A 24,981-nucleotide genomic window follows, 5' to 3' on the forward strand; every position below is an offset into this window, starting at 1 on the left:
TTCAGAAATGTCCTCCGTTATACTTAAAATTGTACAAACACACAGATTTAATTGTTTTATTAAAATGCATGTATTTACAAACATTTGATCACAGTTCCTTCACTTTGTTTTGGATGTAGATCTGTCTCTTTCACACTCAATTGTATACCACTTTGTAACGCGGTGGTTTATAGTGATAATGAAGTCCGTCTTTCCGTTCGTCCGTTGGACCGGTACAACATGTTTCGCCGGTTTTGTAAGCGCATCTTCTCCTAAACCACTTAATATACATTGGGGTTTCCAGACATTTTTAAATGGAGAGGGGGTCCAATCCAGGAGAAAAGAGGATTCCAAATATATGTTCCCATACAAATCCATTGAAAGTTAAAAAAGAGTTTCAAAACCGCCGGATCCCAATTTTCTTGAATCCGCCACTGGTATAACTATTAATTACTTTTTCTCGGATTCCGTATCATAAATGATAATATAAAAAAAGAAGATGCGGTATGATTGCCAATGAGACAACCGTCCACAAGAGATCAAAATACTAGTAACACATACATTAACAAATATAGATCACCGTATGGCCTTCAACAATGAGCAAAGCCAATACCACAAAGTCAGCTATAAAAGGCCCCGAAATGACAATGTAAAACAATTCAAACGAGAAAATTAACGGCCATATTCAAGTATAAAAAGTAATGTATTTCGAATTTTATTAAAAATCTTTTATGGGGTTTCTTTATATAAGATACGGACTTGAACATTGCATTATATGGGGGCACCCATCAGGTATTTCCAACCGTGACCTCCAAAACCAATTGTTAAACTTTTCTAAAATTGCTCCATTTTTAATCAATTAATGTATTATGGTCTTTCTATTTCGAATTTTTGTTAAAAATATTTTTGATTTTTCTATATCTAAAATACGTACTTTGTCATAACCTTATATTGGGCGTACCTACAATGACCTATTTTATATCCACAACTTCCTTCAGACACTTGTCATAACTTAATGAATCTTTTTTCAGATTCCTTACCATTTAATTCGATTGTGCACCTCTTATTCTGATTTTTCGAAAAATCATCAGTGGTCTATTTCCACTACCTTATTGTGTGGTACCCGTTTACTATACGCAACTTTCAAAAACTTACCATATATTAATGTTCCGGACCATATGAGTATTTGGACCATACGCGCATGTTCTGGGTAATTAACAGGTTTACTTTTATAATGCGTAACTCTTCAAATAACCCTTCTAGTTTTCACTTCATTAAAGAGACACTACCGACGGTCATTTTATAATAGATCTATTAAAAATTAATAATAACAAGATTAACAAAATAAAAAGCAGTTTCACACTGTAAATTTCATCACCAGTCAAAACTATAGAAAACGCATTTTTTTTCATTAACGATATGTTATTACAAGTGAATGGCAAAATGTGGACATGGGAAGATAACTTCCAAAACGACAGGATAAAGAGTCTAATAATTTGCTTACTTTTGAAACTTAATGTAATCAGCATAAGCAGTGCAATATTCAGAATTTTTATACTTATACGTGTTATTGGGTTTAAAAATTGAATGACGTCACCGGCAAGGACACTTAGTCTAGTTTTTGTGACCATTTTGAAAAAATAATGTGAAAATTTGGTATTGTTTATATTTGTATATTAAATTTTTTCAGCAACTTACTTATCTAAAGAAACTTTTAACAACAAATAGAAGAATACATGCTTAATAATTTTTTGAGATTCTGACATGTTGAAAAAAATCAATAAATGGTCAACTTATGAATTACGAAATCTAGATTATAGTTTGATAAAACATATGAAAACACCTTTAGAGTTGTTTGTTATACTCTAAAGACCGCTAAAAAATCAAGAGTCAGTAAATTCTGATGAATAGAAGCGGTAAAATTACGATTTTGTATCAATTTTTATTGATATTTCTTCCTTTTTTGCAAGAGTTATCTCCCTTTTCAATGCAGATCTCCATAGGAATTTTATATGGTGATTTTTTTAGTCTTCCTCAAGTTAGATTTTATTGGACTTTTTCCTGTGTATATTTGGGGTATAATGCTAAAGATTAAAACTTAAAAATCTTCTGTTGCAATTACTTTCGGGTTAGGGTCAAATTTATGCTAGATCGACTGGACTACCTGTGCACCTATAATTTAGTTTTCCTGGTGGTTTATTTTTTTTCCAAAAACATGGACTATTAAAGTGGCGGGGTATAATTTCGTTAATTCTTTCCTCAATACCTAAAGTTTTTTAACAAAGCTTTCTCTATCTATTTTTGTCATTTTAAAAGAGACAGGCTTGATGTGTGTTATCACCAATTGGTCAACGGCAGACGGTGTAAATAGTCAAACTCTTTAAAAATGTAATAGTTAAACAGATAACTGCAACGACACACTAATACAAAGTCCACAAGCGAATCATGTATTGCTTTTTAGGCATTTGATTTTAAGTAAGACTGACGGAACAAAAATATAATTATTTTGCCGTCTACAAAAGTCATCAGAAATATATTTGTATGGTCTGATGAAAGAAATTACACGTTATAGTTCCATGGACACAATCATAATATCACATAGACACGTATATACCTTCAAATTGCCGTTGTTTTCTTTCTTCAAAATCGCGACTTGTCATACAGACAAATAATCTGAAATCGCTTCTAGAATACAGTCAGTTTTAGACTGATCGTACAGTAATTTATTTTGGATCCTCAAGGAAAGCATATTTTTTATTTGAAATACGAACATTCTACTTAAATACGGTAAGAATATTGGAACAGTATATATTAAACTGTAAACTGATGCAAATATTTGCAATAAAAATATTATTTGCTGTGTACTACGAGAGCTAAATTGTCAATCGATTTCACTTTTTTCTATGACGTTGGTGTGATGCACACGTATATTTTATATTCTACTGCATGTTTGTGTTACAGTTACTCATATTTATGATGCTATACATACATTTTAGATGTGCAAAGCACTTTATAGATATAGGAGTAAACAAATAATGAGAAAAAGCACCAAAACAAAACCGTTCTGTTAGCCAGTTTGAAATTCTCGATTCGAAAATCGCGACTTCCGGATAGCGTACAGAATAGTATCTACACTGTGAATTTCCTCAGTTAGTTTTGACAAAAAACACATCGTATGAATCACCCAATCGTGATTGTGTCCCTAAAACTTACGGAGTGTTAATTATAATCTGTTCTCCTCATATATTTGTTGGAACAGTTTATGTGTTAGGAGCACACTCCCGCATATGAAGTCCGTATAATGTGTACATGCACGAACTCATCAAATTAATTTAGATATGTAAACACCATACGAATAGGCAGAGGGTTTGTTACTGCTGTGAAATGGGAAATTGATAATTGGGAAGTTGAAATCGTTCCGTTTATCATAGATTTTCATTTGAAGTCGTCCGGCTGTGTCAATATTGAGGAAAAGATACAGGTATGAAACAGTTCTTCTTGTATCAGAAGTTACCTTAATGTCAATGGAATAAACGAGATGTAAGTATAAGCTGAAATATGGGTTATTCAATGATAGAACATCATCAATTTATTGGAAAGTAAAATTTAAAAAATCGCAAGGTGCTTTTTTCTTTTTGTTTTTTTAGAAGGTTCTGAAAGAATTCTGACCTTTGCGAATATAAACACATATCGGCCAGTAGGGGTTCACCATTAGTATCTACTGGAATACCGACTGACTATTTAAATATATATCCTCCAACCTCAACAAAATTATTGTCGTTCAAAAAGTCCAACATTTTGATAATATCATGTTCAGCTTTTTTTTCTGGTAGTTTCAGTGTATTTTTTTTTCACAAAATATGAATCATTGTAACCCAAAACAAGAAATTTGTATCTACGATTCTCAGTTTTATAGACAAAAGCTCTGTTTGAAGAGATGGAGAAGGCAATCGTTCAACTGATCATTGGAAATAGTAATGTAAAGCGTATAAAAATCAAAAGTCTTTATCCTGTTGTTTAATGCAAAGATTGTGATTGAAGATTTAGCAGTAGATCTTTCACATAAACACCACTGGTAGAATATATATATCTCATCACAAATTTTTCAAAGCCCACCTTTAACTGTAGAAAAAATAGTAGTCAGTACTTTAGAAAGATGTTTAGTCGAAAACTTTGATGATCCAGCTGTGTGTCGTTCTCTATATAGAGTTTTGTGACGTTTTCGTATTCAGTATAATATTCGTTTTCTATGATGTTAATACCAAAAGAAAGAAGGAAAGTATTGTGATTTTTTAAAATTTCGTCCTTGGTAAATTATGTAGGATTACTAGTAGTTCTATTTACTATAAGATCTGTGTGAGACATTGCAAATATTAGTAATCATATTTACCTTTGAAGACAATATTATTGGAGGTTATTAGCACATACGGGTCTATAATTATAAATCATCGTTGGTTATCTCAACGACATTGATTTTCTCGCTTGAGCCGATACAGATAAAGTGAGAAATACAATCGAGTTGAGATTACCAATGATAATCTGTTTATTGCTATTTAACCTATGAAGACTTTGTTAATTTCCTAATTTTCAAACTCCGCTGAGAAAAGACATTTTAATTCAGCAAGATAAAAAATCGTAAAATAGCGATAACACAATATAAATACTTTACTAAAATGAAGTGCTTGTATACCAAACTATCGCTATATAAAATAATGTACAACGCACACAGGTAAACTAAATATTAGTATTGTGTTGTGCGGATCTAGAAGTATACGTTGAAAATAAATCTTCTTACGACAATAATCAGCATGATTTTGAAGTTTGAAATCTGACATATAACTGTTTTTCAACAATTATATTTTAATTGATATTTATTGATGTCATTGATGGGTATGAATATAAGAAAGAAGATGTGGTATGATTTCCAATGGGCAACCCTCCACAAGAGACCAAAATGATTCAGAAATTAACAATTATTGGTAACCGTACGCCCTTCAAAAATGAGCAAAGAGTCGGGATATTTGAGGTATTTGTTAGTCATTCGGTTGATTTGCTCATTAATTAATTATGCCATTAATATTTTTAAACAGTATGGTGGATACATACTAACAGTTCATAAGTGGTGTAACAACTTCTATTTAAATGATATGTAATTACGTTCGACAGAATATAGCTTGAATAATAGCACGAATGAGAGTCTAATTAAACAAGGGTATATACTAAAAAATTCCATTTGAAATTATTCGATATTCACGTACTGTTGAACCTGAAGGAAATTGACTGCCTATGCTATCACCACTTGAATATGCTATCTGCTCTTCTCTGCTTTCTACAGAACTTGGTTCTGAACCGTTACTACTTCCACTATCGCTATTTTCTGTCATTCTAAGTAAATCAATAAAACATCTGCTGCGTTAAATATTTCAAGATATGCATTTGATATTAGATACAAATAAGTTTGCCAAAAGACTCATCGGAAAACAATATTATAAATAGCAATAACTAACACTATTTTTCTCATTCTGTTAATATTCTTGTCCTTGCAAACCCTAAAATATGTAAGGGGAGAAGTGGTATTATTCAATTTTGAAGTTAAAGAATATAAACAATAATTTGATATTATTAAACTTTTAAATAATTTTATGTATTATGCCGAATCTTATCGAATATGTTGAATATACAATATATAAAACAACTTTAAAAACAAGACAAAAAGAGATACTCAACTAGTTACTCGGTTGTATACAAAATAGAACGAAAAAAAGCGAAAAAAAGAAAAAAAGAGGACATAAGTTTGATATATTTGGACAAGTAACAAAAAAGCTTTAATTGCATAGTCAATACTTATTACTGATACCGTAGTAACAATTAATTGCGTCTGATTAAGACTTATCACTGGCTTTCTTTAAAAAAATGTTTTAACACCATATCATAAAAGCTTTTATGAATTTCAAAGCAATGAAACACACATGCAATAATCCTGTTTAAAGCCATCGGTGGTCGGGCAAAGTTAACACAAAGTGTTTTAAATACATCTATTAACAGTGGTTGCAGGATAAATACCGACCTTTTTTATATCTCCTCAGATGGGTCGTTGGAGGCAAAACAGGCGTCAATCATGATTGTATTTGTACATACACAAATGAAATGACTGATTATATTATCATCGTTGAAGATATACGTGTTCGATCAGGCAACAAATTAGCTTTATACTTAAATGTAAAAACCGGTCTGTTTTTGAGGATTCATCGAAAACTGACTCATAGATCTCATTAAATTAGCCATTCAGAATTTCACACTTGCAAATATTATATCAAAAACTTTCTTTTTGCATTGTTATATTTTTGTTTAAACAATGTACAAACCAGAATAGCTTATGTTTTAAAACTGACAAGTTAGAAGTTAGAAATGGAAAATTGGTAGAAAGAGTTGTCAAAATAGAAACTGTAAACGTTATTAAAAGGGTTCAATAATGGTAATAGTAGTATACAGCTAAGCAAATGACATGAATCGATTAGGATAAAACAAATCCCGGGTTACAAAATTAAACCAACGGTAACACATCGATAATCCATTGAACTAAAAATTTGTACTGACGTTAAACCTATAAGACACGTCATTTTTTCGGTATTTAGATTCTGTATTGTATGGTACTTTATACAGATAATGTGGTTTATCTTCAAGTTATGTTTCTTGTGCACACTTTTAATATTGTCGTAAAAAAACTATAAAACTCATTTGCTAAAAACATAAAATATAACCAGAAAATACGCCTCACTTACACTTGGGTATCACCTACATCTGAAAGATATAATAAGAGATTATTCGAATATTCTGTTACAATTCCCATAGAAAAGACCAATAGTCTGATAGGTAGTGATTTCTGTTTTTTTCTTCTGGTCACACATGAACTCTAATTAAGAAATAACTGTAATATTTTATCCATCTATTCAAAAAAAAGTAAAACAAATGTGGTGCACACTTTAAAATAAAATGCTTATAAAATATTACAGTTATTTTTACAGTATAATTTTATAAATTTCATTTTAAACGGGTGAAAACCATGATTAAATTATGTCTATGGGTTGATAAACTTAACAACTTCAGCCAATCAGAAGACGCACGAATTCGATAATTTATCTATAAATCGTTTATCAATAAAATGAATAACATACTATGGAAAGCCACATGGGACCCCCCGACTCCGTTCAAGTTTTATATAGTACTTTCCCGGCCGTGTAAGATTTCAGAATCCGTGCATGTTTTTACCGATTCCGCGAATGTTTTGTACCGACTCCGTGAAAGTGTTGTACCGACTCCGTGAAAGTGTTGGACCGATTCCGTGTAAGTTCCCCGACTCCGCGACTGGTGTAGATTGACTTCATTAACAAAATCTACCGTGCAAGATGAGATAGATGCCGACATTGATAACTTTATTTAATTACATAGCACATTCGCGGCCGTGTAAGCTTGGTGCCGACTCTTGTAATTAATTTGATTAACACATTAGTCAGTGATGGTCGCGGCCGTGTTATGCAATTATTGCCGACTCGGCACTGTGGTTATTTCGTATATATATACCATTAACGATCTCCATGGAATTATTTAAATTATTTATTAAATATACAATTTTGTAATATGCAGGTTTTCCCCCTAACCAATTCGGATCAATAATATGCATTAGAAAACTTTATAAAACAATGATTTCTACATGCAATTGTATTATTTACAATTCAAATAGCATTAAATAGTTATGCCCAAGCTACTTTTCATCGCTAATTGTATTCTTGCTTGTATGCGTAGGGTGACATTTACTTCCATACGGTACCATAGCTTTTCTTGGGTCCTTGGTCATTCCAATTTGTCTACGATATTTTTTAAAAAGCTCTAGATCTCCAATATCGTAACAAGGCTGAAGTGCATCATATCACCTGACAACTTAGAAAATTAAACTCGGGTCCTTGCCGGTTACATCATTCATTTTTAACAACCAAACACGTATTAGTATAAAAATTTGGAATATTGCACTGCTAAATACATGCTAATTATATAAAGTTTCAAAAGTAAGCAAATTATTAGACTCTTTATCCTGTCGACTTTTTTGTCAGTTTATAGTGAAATAATTGATTTCTTGTGTTCAGAGTTCATTAAGATATTTTTGGAAGTCATCTTCCCAGGTTGACGTTTTTCCATTCACTCGTAATAACATATCGAAAAATGAAAAAATGAAAATGTTTTTACTGTAGTTTTGACTAGTGATAAAATTTACAGTGTGAAACTGCTTAATTCATTTTGTTAATCTTGTTATATATATATTTTTTTATAGATCTATAATAAAATTACCTTTGATAGTGTCATTTTAATGATGCGACAACTAGAAGTAAACCTGTTAATTACCCCGACCATACGCGTATGGTCGGACCATATGAGTATATACCCATATGGTCATGACTATACGCGTATGGCCCAAATACTCATATGGTCCGGAACATATACATATACTGCACGTAGAGTAAAATTGAAATGGAATAAACCCAGGCAATGAGTGAAACGTAGCACTAAACTCTTAAACGGTTCTTATATTCGACTGGTGAATTACGATATTTTCGACTTTTTGTCAAACAACTATGCAGAACCAAAAGACGACTGGGAAACAACCATTAGACCTCAAAACACGACACGGAAAGGATATAGCAAGAAAGTTATGTTCACAACAACATGAACAAAATGAAATGTTCATAAGTGCTCGGATAAGGCTTGTATTCTTTAATTTTAAGGACTTTTTTCATTTTTCTTTCTTATTCTTCATGAATTACCATTATTCGTTTTATTTTTTAGCACTCCGCTATGCTCCTTTCTTTTATAGCTGGCGCTTTAAACATTTAAAAAAGAACTATTAAGATTTCAAATGTAGTTTATAAAATAACCAGAGCCGGCTGTATTCTTGCATCATATCTTTATTAACTATCACAGAGTCGACATATTTTTTTTCACGATCTTTGTGCTGTAAAATTAATATCAAATGTTCAATTTGGCATGTATCGAATGTTTATAAAATCCATTCAGACATTATAGAACAAAAACAGGAACATCTCAACAAGAGGCCAAATATGCCCTCCTATCAAAATTTCATATACTTCTTAATTATTCGAATAAATCTTTTAACAATTAAGGTATCTTCAGTGTTCCCAACTCCCCAAGTTAGATACCAAAAACTACCCAAAATGTGCCCTCTATTGACAAAGATAAAGCTATGCGTAGGAACTATTTAGTTTAAAATATGTACAACTTTCTGGTATACTCTTTTCGAGCAGGCCTGAATTAGTGGTTCTATACCTATACTATAACAGAAAAAGGAATTTACATAATTTTTAATAGTCAGTTCACATTTTTCGCGAAGTCGATCAAAAACTTTCACGGAACCGGTTCATAAGTTTCAGGGAGTCGGAATCAAACATTCCCGGAATCGGTCAACAACTTTCACGGAGTCGCTCCAAAACGCTAAATCGATTAACAACTTTCACGGATTCAGTCCATTACTATTACGGAGTCGGTAAAAAACATTCGCGGAATCGGTCACCAACTTTCACGGAGTCGGTCTAAAACTTTCGCGGAGTCGGTAAAAACATTCACGGGAATCGGTAAGTTTACACGGCCGTGCAAGTACTGTATTAAAGGCATAGCTCATGGTACTTTTATCATGTAATAGATTTGAAATGTGTGGACCTGAGAAATATGTCATCTGCATAGGGTTCAGACCATTTAGGTTTCTGGGAGTAAAGGTCATGATTCATGGAAGTAAAGGCTTATATACATGTAAGACATGTAATACACCTTATCGCTATTTGTCCACCATTACTGGATATCACACAGGTTCCCGTACATTTTGACGTCATAAAACAAAATATCTGACACCACAATGGAAAAGTGTTTGTTGAATGCGTCAAAAGGTCAAGCGACCAGGTCGGCCGGCCAAGTAGACTAATAGCGATAAGGTGTATTACATGCATATGCAAACAGAATTTTCTTGTTGTAAACCTGGAGTATTCAAAAGTGAATGGAGTTGATTTTGCCGGGATTCCAGTTATAACATTTTTGGTTAAGCATGCACACTAAAATTTAGACATGTTAGAACAAAACCCATCTATATAAAAAAGATGTGGAATGATTGCTTGGATGAGACAACTTCAATGTATCCAAAAGAGACCAAAATGGCACCTACATAAACAGCTATAGGTCACCTTACGGCCTTCAACAATAAGCAAAGCCCAAACCACATACATGTATATACATTTTTGTACTAGTCAGCAATGAAAGGCCCAGATTTGACAATGTACATGTACAACAATTCAAACAAGAAAACAACGGCCTTTTTTGTATATAAAAAAATGAATGAAAAAAAAATATGTAACACATAAACAAATGACAACCACTGAATTACAGGCTCCTTACTTGGGACAGACACATACATGAATAATGTGGTGAGTTTAAACAAGTTAGCAGGATCTAGACCGTATAAATTATTTTTTTAAATGAATCATTTCACAAAACTACCTTTTTTACCAATGGTCTGGATTGAGGGTCCTTCATTTCATTCCTAACTAATTCTTTATATAGATATAGGAAGATGTGGTGTGAGTGCCAATGAGACAACTCTCCATACAAATAACAATTTAAAAAGTAAACCATTATAGGTTAAAGTACGGTCTTCAACACGGAGCCTTAGCTCACACCGAACAACAAGCTATAAAGGGCCCCAAAATTACTAGTGTAAAACCATTCAAACGGGAAAACCAACGGTCTAATCTATATAAACAAAACGAGAAACGAGAAACACGTATATATTACATAAACAAACGACAACTACTGTACATCAGATTCCTGACTTAGGACAGGTGCAAACATTTGCAGCGGGATTAAACGTTTTAATGGATCCAAACCTTCTCCCTTTTTCTGAAACAATAGCATAACATCACAACAAAGAAAAACATACGATAAAATATCAATTGGCAGACTTAACTCAATCAAAAAACGTATGATTAAACAATGAACGAATAAATTTGATCTGCGATATCTGAATACAAATGCACAGTTAATTAAAAATTAGAGACAAACATTCATGACCAAAAAGCTAACAAACAAATTCAAAAACAGGACATGACTGAGAAATATTTAACCAATCAATGTTCACTTTAGAAAAAAACCGGTTTTTTTATAATCTTGAAGTTTATACAAATGTTGTAAGAATAAGTGAAGATATTACAAATAATCAAAGCTGGTGTACAGACAAGATCCGTATAAATAAAAAATGACAAAAAAGCATTATAAACAGTATCAACAGGTCGAATTAACAAGAAAATACGATTTGAGAGTACTCGCAGTTACTGACAGCTAGTTAAAAGCCAAAACCAATTAATAATAAAAAATCATGCATCAGAGACTAAAATCGACTAAAACACATCACAGGGATTTAGTATTTTAACGTCATTAATAGTCAAAGAAGACATGACTTGTGCAATGCCAAAAATAAATGTATCGACAGGTAGTAGTATAGTGAAGAGCGACTTCTATAGAAATAAAAGTTAACGTGTCTGTGTCTCTATACATCTCGCCTCAAAAGATAATGAAATTTAGTTATGTTTTAATTTGCTAATGACAATATCAATATTAGTGCCAATGTGAACTATATTCAGAGATCTTATTACAATATCGGTACGATAACCCTTACTTATAAGTTTGTTTAAAGGTTCGATGAGTTTACAAGGATCACATAGTGATTTCCTCGCTTTAAGTACAATATTACCATAAAATTTAGGATGTGAAATACCATTTTTAATAAGCTTTCTACAGGTATAGCCAAATTTACTAATCAAATCTTTGTATCTATGAAAGAATTTAGTAAAAGTTTTAAGTAATTTATGGTATCGAAATCCCTGACACAACAATTTACCAGTGATGCATTGATTACGTTCGTTAAAATCTATGACATCAGAACACACACGGGCAAACCGAACGAGTTGCGATATATAAACACCGTATGATGGAGCCAAAGGCACATCGCCGTCTAAAAAAGGAAAATTAACAATAGGAAATGAAAAATCGTCTCTTTTGTCGTAAATTTTAGTGTGAAGTTTCCCGTTTGAAATTGAAATGTCTAAATCTAGAAAAGGACAACTGTTGCTGTTTATGTTAGATTTAGTTAAAGTAAGTTCGTTTGGGTAAATTTCTGAAGTATATTTAGAGAACTCTGGATTATTCAACGAAAAAATATCATCCAGATAACGGTAGGTATTTTTGAATGTATCAACCAAATGTAACAATGATGGGTCTTTACTGAGTTTGGTCATAAACTGAGATTCATAGCAATATAGAAATAAATCTGCTATTACCATTTATCTCTATTTATTTTTTTCCCATTTTTCTGTACTTCTTATAATTTAAAAACCCAGTTGTTACATGTACATGTATGTCTATTTTCTTTTATTTACAAATCTATTGTGATTCATAAAGTGACGAAAAGTATATTGCTTTGGCGAAAGAGGTGGCGAAAAAAATAATTGACCCAGGGGAAACCCTGATTGTGAACATTACATGCATTATTCTCTATTCTTTAAAACTTTTCCTTTCCCCCCTATAATATATTTGATCCTACAGAATTTTCATGAGAGAAAAACAAAACGTTTACTACCTAAACAGGAAAAGTGGTCTTGTCATAAAGTGATATTTTTTCTAAATTTAAAAGCTTGTTAGGCATGTTAGGGGTCTAGTTATTTCGACGTGCATTTCTTTAATATGTTAAAGACATTAAATGCAAACTTTTAAAAATTACACCTGCGCTAAGTGTGTGTCATATTCTCTTGATGGCTTCAGACATTTTTTAAGGTTTTTTAGGTGGTCCATTCATGGCATATTTATTAAAGGTGTATGAAAAAAATATTTCAAGATATATGTAATCAAATTTACAAAAATGATTATATAATTGATTTTCATGTGGAACGCATGGTCATGTCCACACAAGAGTCTTTATTTTGTAAATAAAGATAAAATCAAAGGATGTTTTTCTAAAGTGTAATAGGATAGTTGGAACTAACTGATCTTAACCAACTTTGTGTGACCAGAGATTACTAAATTAAAAGCCTACGGACCAAGTTTCGTGGCAATAATAAGATATATATTATAGACAAAATGTTTTTACAGACTAATTTGATGTACATGTATCTGATATATGTAGAATGTTTAATAATTATTCAAAAGTCAAAATTATACAAATGTATTATAAGTATGTGTCCTTTAGCATGTTTACTAGGTTTTGAATGAAAAAAGGGGGAGGGGGCTTGTATGAAGAGGTGATATTTTCCTGCAATTTAAAACCTCATGAATATTTTTGTTGTATAAAAAATCCCAGTGGCGGATCCAGAATTTTTTATAAGTGGGGGCTCACTGACTGCTCAAAAGGGGACCCGCTCAGGTCATGCTCCAGTGATTCCCTATATAATTAACCAAATTTTTCCCAGGGCTGCCTCTGAATCCTCCCATATGTTTAAAATGTACTTTAAATAAAAAAATTGCATAGTATATTACAATGTACATGTAATAATTTAAGTACTTTAAGTATTAAAAAGTCTAAGGCCAAAACACTTAAAATAATTCAGGGTCAATTTAGGCCCCTAGCACATACATTACATTTAAAAATGCATATTACAGCTGAAGTTATTAAAATTTGCTTTTGTGGGGGGGGGGGGGGGGGGGGCTGATTTCTATTGCATGTAATTTAAGTCTCAAGAGGCATACATGTATATTTGAACCACTTACTATCCTACAGTAGAAAAGAAAAATAACATGTGAAATACAGCAGTTACAAAAAATATTGTAAAATGCAAATATACTGCAACCTTTAATTTTATGACAGACTTTATGTACATACAAACCGCAACACATATTTTTTGCTCCATAAAGTTTGTAAAACAAGGGTCCCGACTACTCATACAACTCATTCTGCAAATTTATCTGTGATAATCTACTTTTCGCTAGATTTAGAGTTCAAAAATTAATAATACAAATTGATAAAACCCCTATGTTGTACCAAATTACACCACTGTCCCAGGTTAAGGGGAAGGGTTGTCACCTTCAAACACTAACCTCACAACATTATGTATATGACAGATGTGGCTCATTATGTATGTGCCTGTCCCAAGTCATGAACCTGTAATTCAGACAGTGGTTGTCTTTTGTTGTGTCACATATTTTTTTTAGTTCATCATTTTGTACATTTATATGCCTTCAGTTTTCTCATTTGAATTGTTTTTCATTAGTCATTGAAGGGCCTTTTACATCTCACTATGCGATAACGGCTTTTGACCTGAAGCTGTTAACTTCTGTGTCATTTTGTCTATTGCGGAGAGTTGTCTCATTAACAATCAATTATCATACCACATCTTCCTTTTGTATTGAAACACAAATATTGACACATAAAAACCTTTTAGATAGAAAGTCAGAATGAGACTTATGGATAAAAACTCAGCAGACTGTCAGCTCACAGTTTTCATATGTTGTCACAAATATGGTTTAAGCACAATGATTACCAGATGCTCCACAGGACGCAGCTTTATACAACCGCAGAGGTCAACCCCTCTTTGAACAATGAACAACTTCTGTCATTTATTTTGCTAAAAACATGGCAATCTCTTGGATGGCCGATGACCCACAAATTTTATTTCAATTTTATAAAATAGAGACATCAAGCTAAACAGTATAAAAAAATGAGCCGCTTCTGTCATTTATTTTGATCTGAAAATTCAATCAAAGATATTTTATGTCTGTTTTTCCTATATTTAGCCTATTTGCACTCATTTTCAGAGGTCAAACAATATCTTGGATGGCCGATGACCCCCAAATTTTATTTCAATTTTATAAAATAGAGACATCAAGCTACAAAATTTTATGAAAAAATAAGCCACTTCTGTCATTTATTTTGATCTGAAAATTCAATCAAAGAGATTTTATGTCTGTTTTTCCTATATTTAGCCTATTTGCACTCATTTTCAGAGGTCAAAAAATCTGTTGGATGGCCGGTGACCCCCAAATTTTATTTCAATTTTATAAAATAGAGACAGAAAGCTATACAGTATGAAAAAATGAGCCACTTCTGTCATTTATTTTGCTCTGAAAATTCAATCAAAGATATTTTATGTCTGTTTTTCCTATATTTAGCCTATTTGCACTCATTTTCAGAGGTAAAAAAATCTCTTGGATGGCCGGTGACCACCAAATTTTATTTCAATCTTATAAAATAGAGACATCAAGCTATACAGTATGAAAAAATGAGCCACTTCTGTCATTTATTTTGCTCTGAAAATTCAATCAAAGATATGTTATGTCTGTTTTTCCTATATTTAGCCTATTTGCACTCTTTTTCAGAGGTCAAAAAATCTCTTGGATGGCCGGTGACCCCCAAATTTTATTTCAATTTTATAAAATAGAGACATCAAGCTATACAGTATGAAAAAATGAGCCACTTCTGTCGTTTATTTTTGCTCTGAAAATTCAATCAAAGATATTTTATGTCTGTTTTTCCTATATTTAGCCTATTTGCACTCATTTTCAGAGGTCAAAAAATCTGTTGGATGGCCGGTGACCCCCAAATTTTATTTCAATTTTATAAAATAGAGACAGAAAGCTATACAGTATGAAAAAATGAGCCACTTCTGTCATTTATTTTGCTCTGAAAATTCAATCAAAGATATTTTATGTCTGTTTTTCCTATATTTAGCCTATTTGCACTCATTTTCAGAGGTAAAAAAATCTCTTGGATGGCCGGTGACCACCAAATTTTATTTCAATCTTATAAAATAGAGACATCAAGCTATACAGTATGAAAAAATGAGCCACTTCTGTCATTTATTTTGCTCTGAAAATTCAATCAAAGATATGTTATGTCTGTTTTTCCTATATTTAGCCTATTTGCACTCTTTTTCAGAGGTCAAAAAATCTCTTGGATGGCCGGTGACCCCCAAATTTTATTTCAATTTTATAAAATAGAGACATCAAGCTATACAGTATGAAAAAATGAGCCACTTCTGTCGTTTATTTTTGCTCTGAAAATTCAATCAAAGATATTTTATGTCTGTTTTTCCTATATTTAGCCTATTTGCACTCATTTTCAGAGGTCAAAAAATCTCTTGGATGGCCAGTGACCCCCAAATTTTATTTCAACTTTATAAAATAGAGACATCAAGCTATACAGTATGAAAAAATTAGCCACTTCTGTCATTTATTTTGCTCTGAAATTTCAATCAAAGTGTATTTGTGTCCATTTTCCCTATAATTTCCTATAACCTATTTGCACTCATTGTCAGAGGTCAAAATATCTCTTAGATGGCCGGTGACCCCCAATTTTTTTTGCATTTTTTCATTTAATATACTTCAAAGTTAAATTTCACAAAGTATAAGAAAATTCTGTCATTTTTTTTCTATACCCCTGAACTACCTAAAATGTTATTTCTCTATATACTTACCAATGTGTACATATTACGGATAAAATATTCCAAACATTTATTACAGAAATTCCTCCTCTAAACTTTCAAAATAGCGTATGATTAATATTTCGAACACCCGTATTGCATTAAGTTAAAAGCAAATATACCTTCCCCATCAACTTTTGTGAAATTGTTCAGTAAAGTTTATACAAAAGTATCATCTTTAAAGTGATGAATAAAATTACAAAAACTTTAGGTAATACAGAAAAAAATCGAAGACCATGAATCTAGGTACTGCAAAGACATCGTACACATCAATCAAGGCTCCTTAAAATCTTACGAAATTATAAAAGCCCCAGCCACACTAGACCATGATCGCATCACACTCACCGCGATATGAATTTAATTCAGATCGTTATGAGGCTGCTGTATGAGCGCATGAATATGTAAACTTTCGTTGTGTTAACAATGCTACTAGTATTACGTCCTCATTATGTTTGTACAAAGATTCAGCTATGTTTATATCACGTTCTAACCACGCATATTTTGCGACCTCACTACAATTATCACGATCTGAGTACGGTCATGACATTCTCACTGTGACAATATCCGAAAATAACGTAATCTTACCAAGCTTCTTCTATGATTAAAACACGCACTCACCACGGTATGCTTTGTTCATTCTACGTTCATTCCGCGATCAGCAAGAACGTCAACAGCGTTTTAGATATAGATATAAATTTGTATCCATTTAAATAAAAACTATTTTAGTACTAGTATTATATAAGATTATGGGAGACCTGAATGGCAGAATTGGAGATAAACAGGATTTCAATGAACTTATAGATGTAGGTGATATACAGAAAAGATTAAGTATAGACAATGTTAGTAATAAATTTGGTGATTACTTACTTGATTTTTTTGTCAGACTCTAAAACTTGTATTTTAAATGGGAGATTCAAGCAAAACAAAGATAACTTCACTTGTGTAGCACCTCGTGGCAAGTCAGTGGTAGACTATATAATTGTTCCGCACACACAATTTAAACAAATTCAAGATTTTGAAACCACTTTAGTAACAGACTGTATCAAAAATTACAATTTAAATGTGGGAACAGCAACAATACCAGACCATTCAATACTTAGTTGCAAGTTAAAAATATCAAGATATGAAACAATACAATTAGATAAAAATAAAAACACTATTTCAAGAGAGAAACCAACCAATAATGTTGACTTACAAAATAGAAGATACTTAACAAATGTTATTCCAATAGACATGTTTTCAAACCAACGCACAGCTCATGCTATTGAAAACGTTATTGATAGACTACAAAATTCTCATGTCATTCAATCTGAAATTGATGAAATATACTCCGAATTTGTTGATTTAGTGCAAAGTGAGATGAATGAAAAACTAAACTATAAAGTAACTAGTAAAAAATCTAGCAGGAAAAATGGTCGTCGAAAACAAAAACATTGGTGGAACAATGAACTTTCTGATCTATGGCAACAGGTGAAAAATAATGAAAACTTGTATTTACAGTGTAAAGGCACCAAATGCAAACAAGAACAGAACAGTCTTAGGAAAAATTTTAAAGAGAGCCGAAAAGACTTTGATAAAAAAGCACGTCAAGCCGAACGACAGTACAATGCTAAACAAAGAGACAAAATAACCAGCTTAAAAACAAATGATCCAAAAACTTTTTGGGATGAAATCAATAAACTAGGACCTACTACTACCAAACAGGAAATAGACTGTGTAAACTTAGAAAATGGTAGTGTTTCATATAACCCAGATGACATCTTGAAAAAATGGAAGGAGGACTTTTCAGGGTTATTTAATGATACAGAATCAAATCAGGTTAGTGATGAATTTCTAGAAAGCACACGTAAACTAATACAGGAATGGGAAGAACAAATGGACAGTTTAAAACCAGAAACAAACAATATACAAAATGAGCAAACACGAAATGAGAGTGAACTTATACTGAATTCTGATATAACTCTTAAGGAAGTCACAGATGCATTAAAAGATGCAAAGACAAATAAAGCAACGGGTATAGAAAACATACCAAATGAAGTTTTAAAATGTGAAAAGTTGCACAAATTATTATTGCAACTATTCCAGTTGTGCTTTGATCGAAACATTTTGCCAACTAAATGGGATTACAGTATTATCCATCCTATACTTAAAAAAGGAAAAGACTACAGAGTGCCGCTTAATCATAGGTCAATTAGTTTAATGTCAACAGTAGCAAAACTCTTTAACTCTATTCTTAGTAAAAGGATAACAGAATATCTAGACTCAAACGAGTTACTCTGTGAGGAACAAAACGGCTTCCGAAAGCTAAGATCATGCATAGATCATATATATACTTTATATTCAATCTTACGAAGGAGAAAAGATGAAAAGTTGTCAACATTTCTATGTTTCATAGATTTTGCTAAGGCATTTGACTCTGTGAACCATGAGCTACTTTTTGCAAAGATCTTGAGCATTGGTATAACTGGAAAAATATACAAAGTCATAAAAACAATGTATAAAAACCTTCACAGTTGTGTAAAAGTTGAAAATATGGCTACTGATTGGTTTGCGGTGGAAAGAGGAGTAAGGCAAGGGGACAACTTAGCACCCGTATTGTTTGCTATCTTTATCAATGACTTGGCACTTGACATTAATAATTTAAACTTGGGAATACAAATGTGTGATAACTCAAAATTAAGTGTGCTCATGTATGCTGATGATATTATTATACTTTCAGAAACAGAAAATGATATGCAGAATATGCTTGATACCTTGCACAGCTGGTCTGAAAAGTGGCAGTTGAAAATGAACATAGACAAAACAAAAATAATGCACTGTCGCAAAGCAAGTATGAAACCAACAGACAAAACTTTCAATATAGGCCATCAAACAATTGATTTGTGTAAGTCCTACAGGTATCTTGGATTTGAAATATGTGAAACAGTTGAGTTTACTAAAGGAGTTAAGCTACTACATGAAGCTGGCGGTAGAGCTCTTGGTGCTATGATTTCAAAACATTTCAGTATAAAAGGACTAAGTTTTCCAGTTTACGAAAAACTATATTATAATACAGTTGTCCCGGTGGCAGATTATGCCTCAGAAATTTGGGGGTTCAAAAAATATGACTTTGCTGATAAACTGCAATCTAGAGCTGCAAGGACATTTCTAGGCGTTGGTAAAAGAGCACCCATTCCATATTTAACAGGAGAAACATGCTGGATGGAAGTTCAACTCAGACACCATTTGAACATGATCAGACTATGGGCAAGAATAATTAACATGTCAAGCAATAGACTACCAAAGATTGCCTATCTAAGTGAAAAAGAAAAGAACAGGAGAAATAGTTGGGCTTTAGAAATTAAAACAATATTGGGTAAATGTGACCTTCTAAACCACTACAACATGAGTAGTTTACTCGGTATGAGTAACAAAAACTTTCTTGGTCTAGTTAAACATAGATTAACAACTATAGCAGCAGAAAACTGGAAAGCGGAATGTGCAGGAATACCTAAATTAAGAACATATGTAAAAATAAAATCTGATTATTGCCAAGAACCAACACTTCTGAAAACATTATCAACAAAAAAACGTGCTGTGCTTTCAAAACTGAGAAGTGGAACTTTTCCTATAGAAATTGAGAAAGGAAGATATAGGCAACTACCAGTAGAAAGAAGGATTTGCAAACTTTGTACCAAACAAGCAATAGAAGATGAGATTCATTTTGTAATTAAATGTCCAGCATATGACCAAGAAAGACAAACTATGTTTAACATTGCCAATCAGAAACTTACCATTGACTTACAAGAACTAAGTGACGAAGAACAATTTAAAACCCTCTTGACATCGCCAGAATCAATATGTGCAGTTGCAAACTACCTAACAGTTTCCTTGGATGTTAGATCAGCAAAATATTAACAATATTAACTTACCTACTGCTACAGTTATTTTTTTACTATCAATAGACTGTTGGTATGAACCTTTATTTCAATTTTAAATATATGTACTTCACACATTATATCTCTATTTTTTTTTTTTTTTTTTTTATATAAAATATTCTTTATCACTATACTATATTTTCTATATTTATTTTATTTCTTGAAGAATAAAACCCTTTACAACTTTACATGATCATGATGATATATATTTATTCGAAAAGAAACAATAATTTTTAACAGACATAAATTCATATTACATTAATAAGATAAAAATTCTTTTCCAAGTTGAAATGTTTTACTAGATGAGATAATACTTGAAAACCATCATTTTGCTTTTTTAAAATATACATGTTTTGAGCTTGTAACTAAATAGAAAACTCAACTAGCATAGTTAGAAGGATAGCTTCAGAAACATATGTATGTGTGTGCTCAGATAGAATGTAATACTACTATCCGTAAAATAATTCATTATTTTATCACTTGTATGATTTTTTAATATTATTAGAATTTACTATTTTGCTTTTTGTCTAAACAATAGTACTTGGGACAGGGGAGATAATTAGTGTTGATTGTCTCCCCTACACATGGACAAAAACTCACTTAAGTAAATTTCATTATTATATTTAGAACAGGAAAAGTATAACTTGAAGAATAATAACTTGCTCATGCACCTAAAAGAGAAGCATATAAGGACTCGAGTATATAAATAGTGTGGTGCACAGTGTATATAACCAAAAGAAATTTTGAAAAACATAGCAAATAATATTTATTTTTACAATATACAATGTGTTTGTTGTGCAAACATTAAAGGTAGTGAAATAGGCATAATGATGACATCTATTAATTTATAATATATTTCTATATTAAGTATCATATTACTTGGAAATATTGTAAACAGCATTTATAAGAAAAGTATTACTGTATTTATATAATATAAGTTGATTGGCATATGATATCTATACCTTTTGTATTTCGATATTTCCTGGGCTATTTTCTATATCACTAATTTGATTTTAAACATTATACACAGATGATGACAGAAAAATGCAACATAACAATAAAAAAAAAAAAGACAATATACATGTATCAAAATAACATTTCTCTGTGGCTAAGGGAAGCAACTCATATTGATATGTTACATACACTTTCATATGAAAAACATCCCCTTTTTATCCTTTCATTTATGATATATTCAGAAATTGATTTGATATTGATATTCGAAACAATTTGTGCAAACAGCAGCTAGTACTGAACACATACAGAAAATTTTTATGCATACTTTAATTGAAATCCCACCTAAATTATTTTTGCTCTTGATTTTAAGGGAAGCAATTCCAGCTTAAAATGTTTTCAAATTATACATATTTATATTACAGATCTATTTTAAATGAGAATTCACAATTAACATATTAAAACCACCACTTATGCAATGATGTAAAAGAACAAACACAAAAAAAAAGAGAGAAATATTTTTATAAAAACTTAAAACAACCTCAGATCTCAGAATGAATAATCGAGTTAATATATATTCTTTGTATGTTTATAATCTTGTATGAATATTGTTAGTGCTTCATAAGCCTCTAAAGGCTGGCTGATATGGTATACTATTGCTAATGTATTGAAATGTAATTGTAATTTCATGTATATTGTATCAGGTTGCACTTTAAATAAAATAAAATCTAAATCTAAATCTATAAGATACATACACACGTTAATATTACTCTGGATATTTTTCATGTTTATTTTGCATATGTTGTTTCCATCTTTATCTGATACAATCAGTTTCTGTTTCTTCCGAGTTGTCTGTAAAGTAATTAATATACTAATATTACAAATTAAAGTCATATGAAACGAGATACCGATGAAAAATAATGATAATCAAATGCGCGAACCAATTGCAAAGCAAACATATATCATAGCACCTGTGCACGATTTGTTTTGTTTTTGTTAACAAACATATTTCTATCGGTCAGTATTTTTGTGAAAATATGGTAGCTAGTTAATGGTCGTGTTTCGAAGCCGATAATTAACGATTGTCAACTGTATGTAAACAATCAATAAGGAAGTATGAATATTTAGGTAAGCACTTTTATAACAGGTGCAATAAGATATAGTTTATCTTGATGACGGATCGATGTTTAAGTTTGGTTTTCCATTCCAAAACATACGAAATTCTAAAAAGTGGTCGTTTTTTTTTGCAACAGACTTATGATCTATAAAACTCATGTACTTTTCGTCATTATCTCACTTTAATCTATAACATCTTCAAGTGATGGCTCGGCTTTGCTTTTATAAAGATTTGATTGAATTGTTTCATATATTTAAACTTGACACCATTTTCAATGTACAGATTATATGTGCTAATTTACCATATGATAATGATATATCTGGTAGCTGTGAGGATAAATACGGCTCTCGCTTACAACGAAGATGTCTATGAAAAGCAAGGGTTAAAATCCCCTACAAGGACGATTGATTTACATACTATTTAATAATTCTACTTGAATTTCAATTTCAAATAAACAAGATGACATAATCTATGCATTTACTCTCATGTTTAAACAAAGAGGGGGCGAAAGATATCAGAGGAACAGTCAAACTAATAAATCAAAAATAAATCGGCAACGCCATGGCTTAGAATGAAATAGACAAACAGACAAATAATAGTATACAATAAACAAATTAAAATCTTAGCACGAGACCCTTAAAACACTGAGGTACTCTCATGTGCTCCGGAAGGGTAGGCAGATTCTGTTCCACATGTGACACTCGTCTTGTTGCTACATCCCCATCAATACTCTAAATCGACATATTCATGGAAAGGGAATTGTAGTTACGATGTAAGAAACATATTCGATATATTCTTGAAACATGTATAGAACTGATGAAAATTATTATTATTTTGTTTCTATAGCTTTGCAAGTGGTAAAGTTTCCGGTCAGTATATTATCGTTTTGGGGAACACATGATTTTATACTTGCTCATATGCAAACAAATCAGATATTTCTACTTGTTTTTTTTTTAATTCTGATTGACAAATTCATGATAGAGTTGACAATTTTATTAATGTTCACATCAATGTGAATTCTTTCGGATAACGACTTCAACAACGTGTTCTGTAGAGATAATGATAATGACTTTTTGTACTTTTTTGCATGGGGTGGCTCATTAAATTTTTATTTCTCATATAGCAAATATTTTTTTTGTAATTCTTATATGATTTATCTTCAAATTTACGTCTGGGATGAAGCTACCTCTTATGAAATATTGTTTAAAAGTAGATTCACAAAGAGAACGTTTGACAAGTGAGATGTTTTAAATTGTAGCCAATTTTAAGCCCAATTCATTTAGGTCATACTGAGTAATAATCTATTTTAATTTTGTCTTGAGATCATTTTACCTAACAACTAGATCTCGAGCTGCATCTATAGATTCATCGATGTCACAATTAGAAAGGCTTGACAAATCAGTGAAATCGGCTGGGTTGTCCTTCAAGACTGAAAAACAGTGCGCTTACCGATCCTTAACAGGGCCGGTTACGTTGTGTCGCATCATGTTACAGAATGTGCGGCTGGTATAATGTTACAGATGACACCCGAGATGTTTACTACCACTGGGTCGATGCCTCTGCTGGTGTAACATTAGTCCCCGATGGTATCACCAGCCCAGTAGCCAGTACTTCGGTACTGGCATGAAAATACGGATTTTTTGTGTTATTAAATTTGATGTTACAAAATGATAGAAATTATTATAAATTAAGGGATGTATCTCCCTCGTGCAAAGGTCTGATTCTTTTCACGGATTTGGCTATACTTTTTGGACCTTTTGGATTATAGCTCTTCGTCTTTTATATAAGCTTTGGATTTTAAATATTTTGAACGAGCATTGAGCAACGAGCATCACTGAAGAGACAAGTATTGTCGAAATGCGCATCTGTTGCAATGATTTTTTTCCAGCTTTTGTTATTATGATAAATTAAATGTTTCCGCTAAATGATATGTATCATTTAAGCAAATAACTTAGACAACAATAATTAAATTTTTCTTATTGAAGATGGTCTGTATGATGAGGTATCTTTGTGTACCCTAAGAAACCACAAAATTTTGAAAAACGTGACCACGTGAGCTTACGACGACATTCATGATTGGAAAATATAATGATTTTCCAATAGTTTACATACAAATATAGCCATGTGATATCCGTTTACATAAACTCGTTAACTAGACGTCTCTTTCGATACTGGGCACCCTACTAAATAGGTGTGCCTGTATATTGTTTAAAAAAACATCAAAGAAACAGATTCCACTATTAAATCTCGTGTTATAAAGATCACATTGTTGTCTAATAAACCGAATGTGACGTTTTTCCTTTAAGATACTGGTTATTTGAAGCTTTCCTGTCAAGTTTTGTCATAATCAGTTTAGTAATTTGAGAAAAATCTAGTATTATGAAAGACGACATCTACAAAGATTCGAGCAAAATGTCTTCGACAAATCCAAACCAAGCCGAATCAAGATAGAATATAATGTGAACCAATAAATCATTAATTATTTATATCATCTGCC

At 31.8% G+C, this 24,981-nt stretch overlaps 2 protein-coding genes across 4 annotated transcripts in view; one reads left to right on the forward strand and one right to left on the reverse strand.

Annotated features, from left to right (window-relative positions):
- The window catches only part of LOC139517800 (uncharacterized), a 116,543-nt gene that overhangs the window by 45,595 nt on the left and 45,967 nt on the right, over positions 1-24,981 (reverse strand). The window contains exons 4-6 of one of the 3 annotated variants that reach the window (XM_071309245.1): positions 22,123-22,219; positions 6,762-6,780; positions 5,238-5,364 (exon numbers count right to left, since the gene is read on the reverse strand). In XM_071309245.1, the coding sequence (XP_071165346.1) occupies positions 5,238-5,364; positions 6,762-6,780; positions 22,123-22,219 (243 nt within the window). Of the gene's footprint in view, positions 1-5,237; positions 5,386-6,761; positions 6,781-22,122; positions 22,220-24,981 lie in introns of all 3 variants that reach the window. The other 2 variants (XM_071309242.1, XM_071309243.1) reach the window with 2 other exon arrangements.
- LOC139518184 (uncharacterized) lies at positions 17,246-19,336 on the forward strand. The gene is made up of 3 exons (XM_071309871.1): positions 17,246-17,342; positions 17,641-18,317; positions 19,219-19,336. The coding sequence occupies exons 1-3, from the start codon at positions 17,246-17,248 to the stop codon at positions 19,282-19,284; spliced, it is 840 nt and encodes a 279-aa protein (XP_071165972.1). The 3' UTR covers positions 19,285-19,336.

Source organism: Mytilus edulis, chromosome 3 (assembly GCF_963676685.1).
Source record: "Mytilus edulis chromosome 3, xbMytEdul2.2, whole genome shotgun sequence".
Classification (NCBI taxonomy): domain Eukaryota; kingdom Metazoa; phylum Mollusca; class Bivalvia; order Mytilida; family Mytilidae; genus Mytilus; species Mytilus edulis.

Coding starts and splice junctions, on each gene's coding strand:
- LOC139518184 (XM_071309871.1), top strand. CDS start 17,246: ATGGGAGACCTGAATGGCAGAATTGGAGATAAACAGGATTTCAATGAA. Junction 17,343..17,640: donor ATTAAGTATAGACAATGTTA/GTAATAAATTTG, acceptor CAATACAATTAG/ATAAAAATAAAAACACTATT. Junction 18,318..19,218: donor ATGATACAGAATCAAATCAG/GTTAGTGATGAA, acceptor TTATACTTTCAG/AAACAGAAAATGATATGCAG.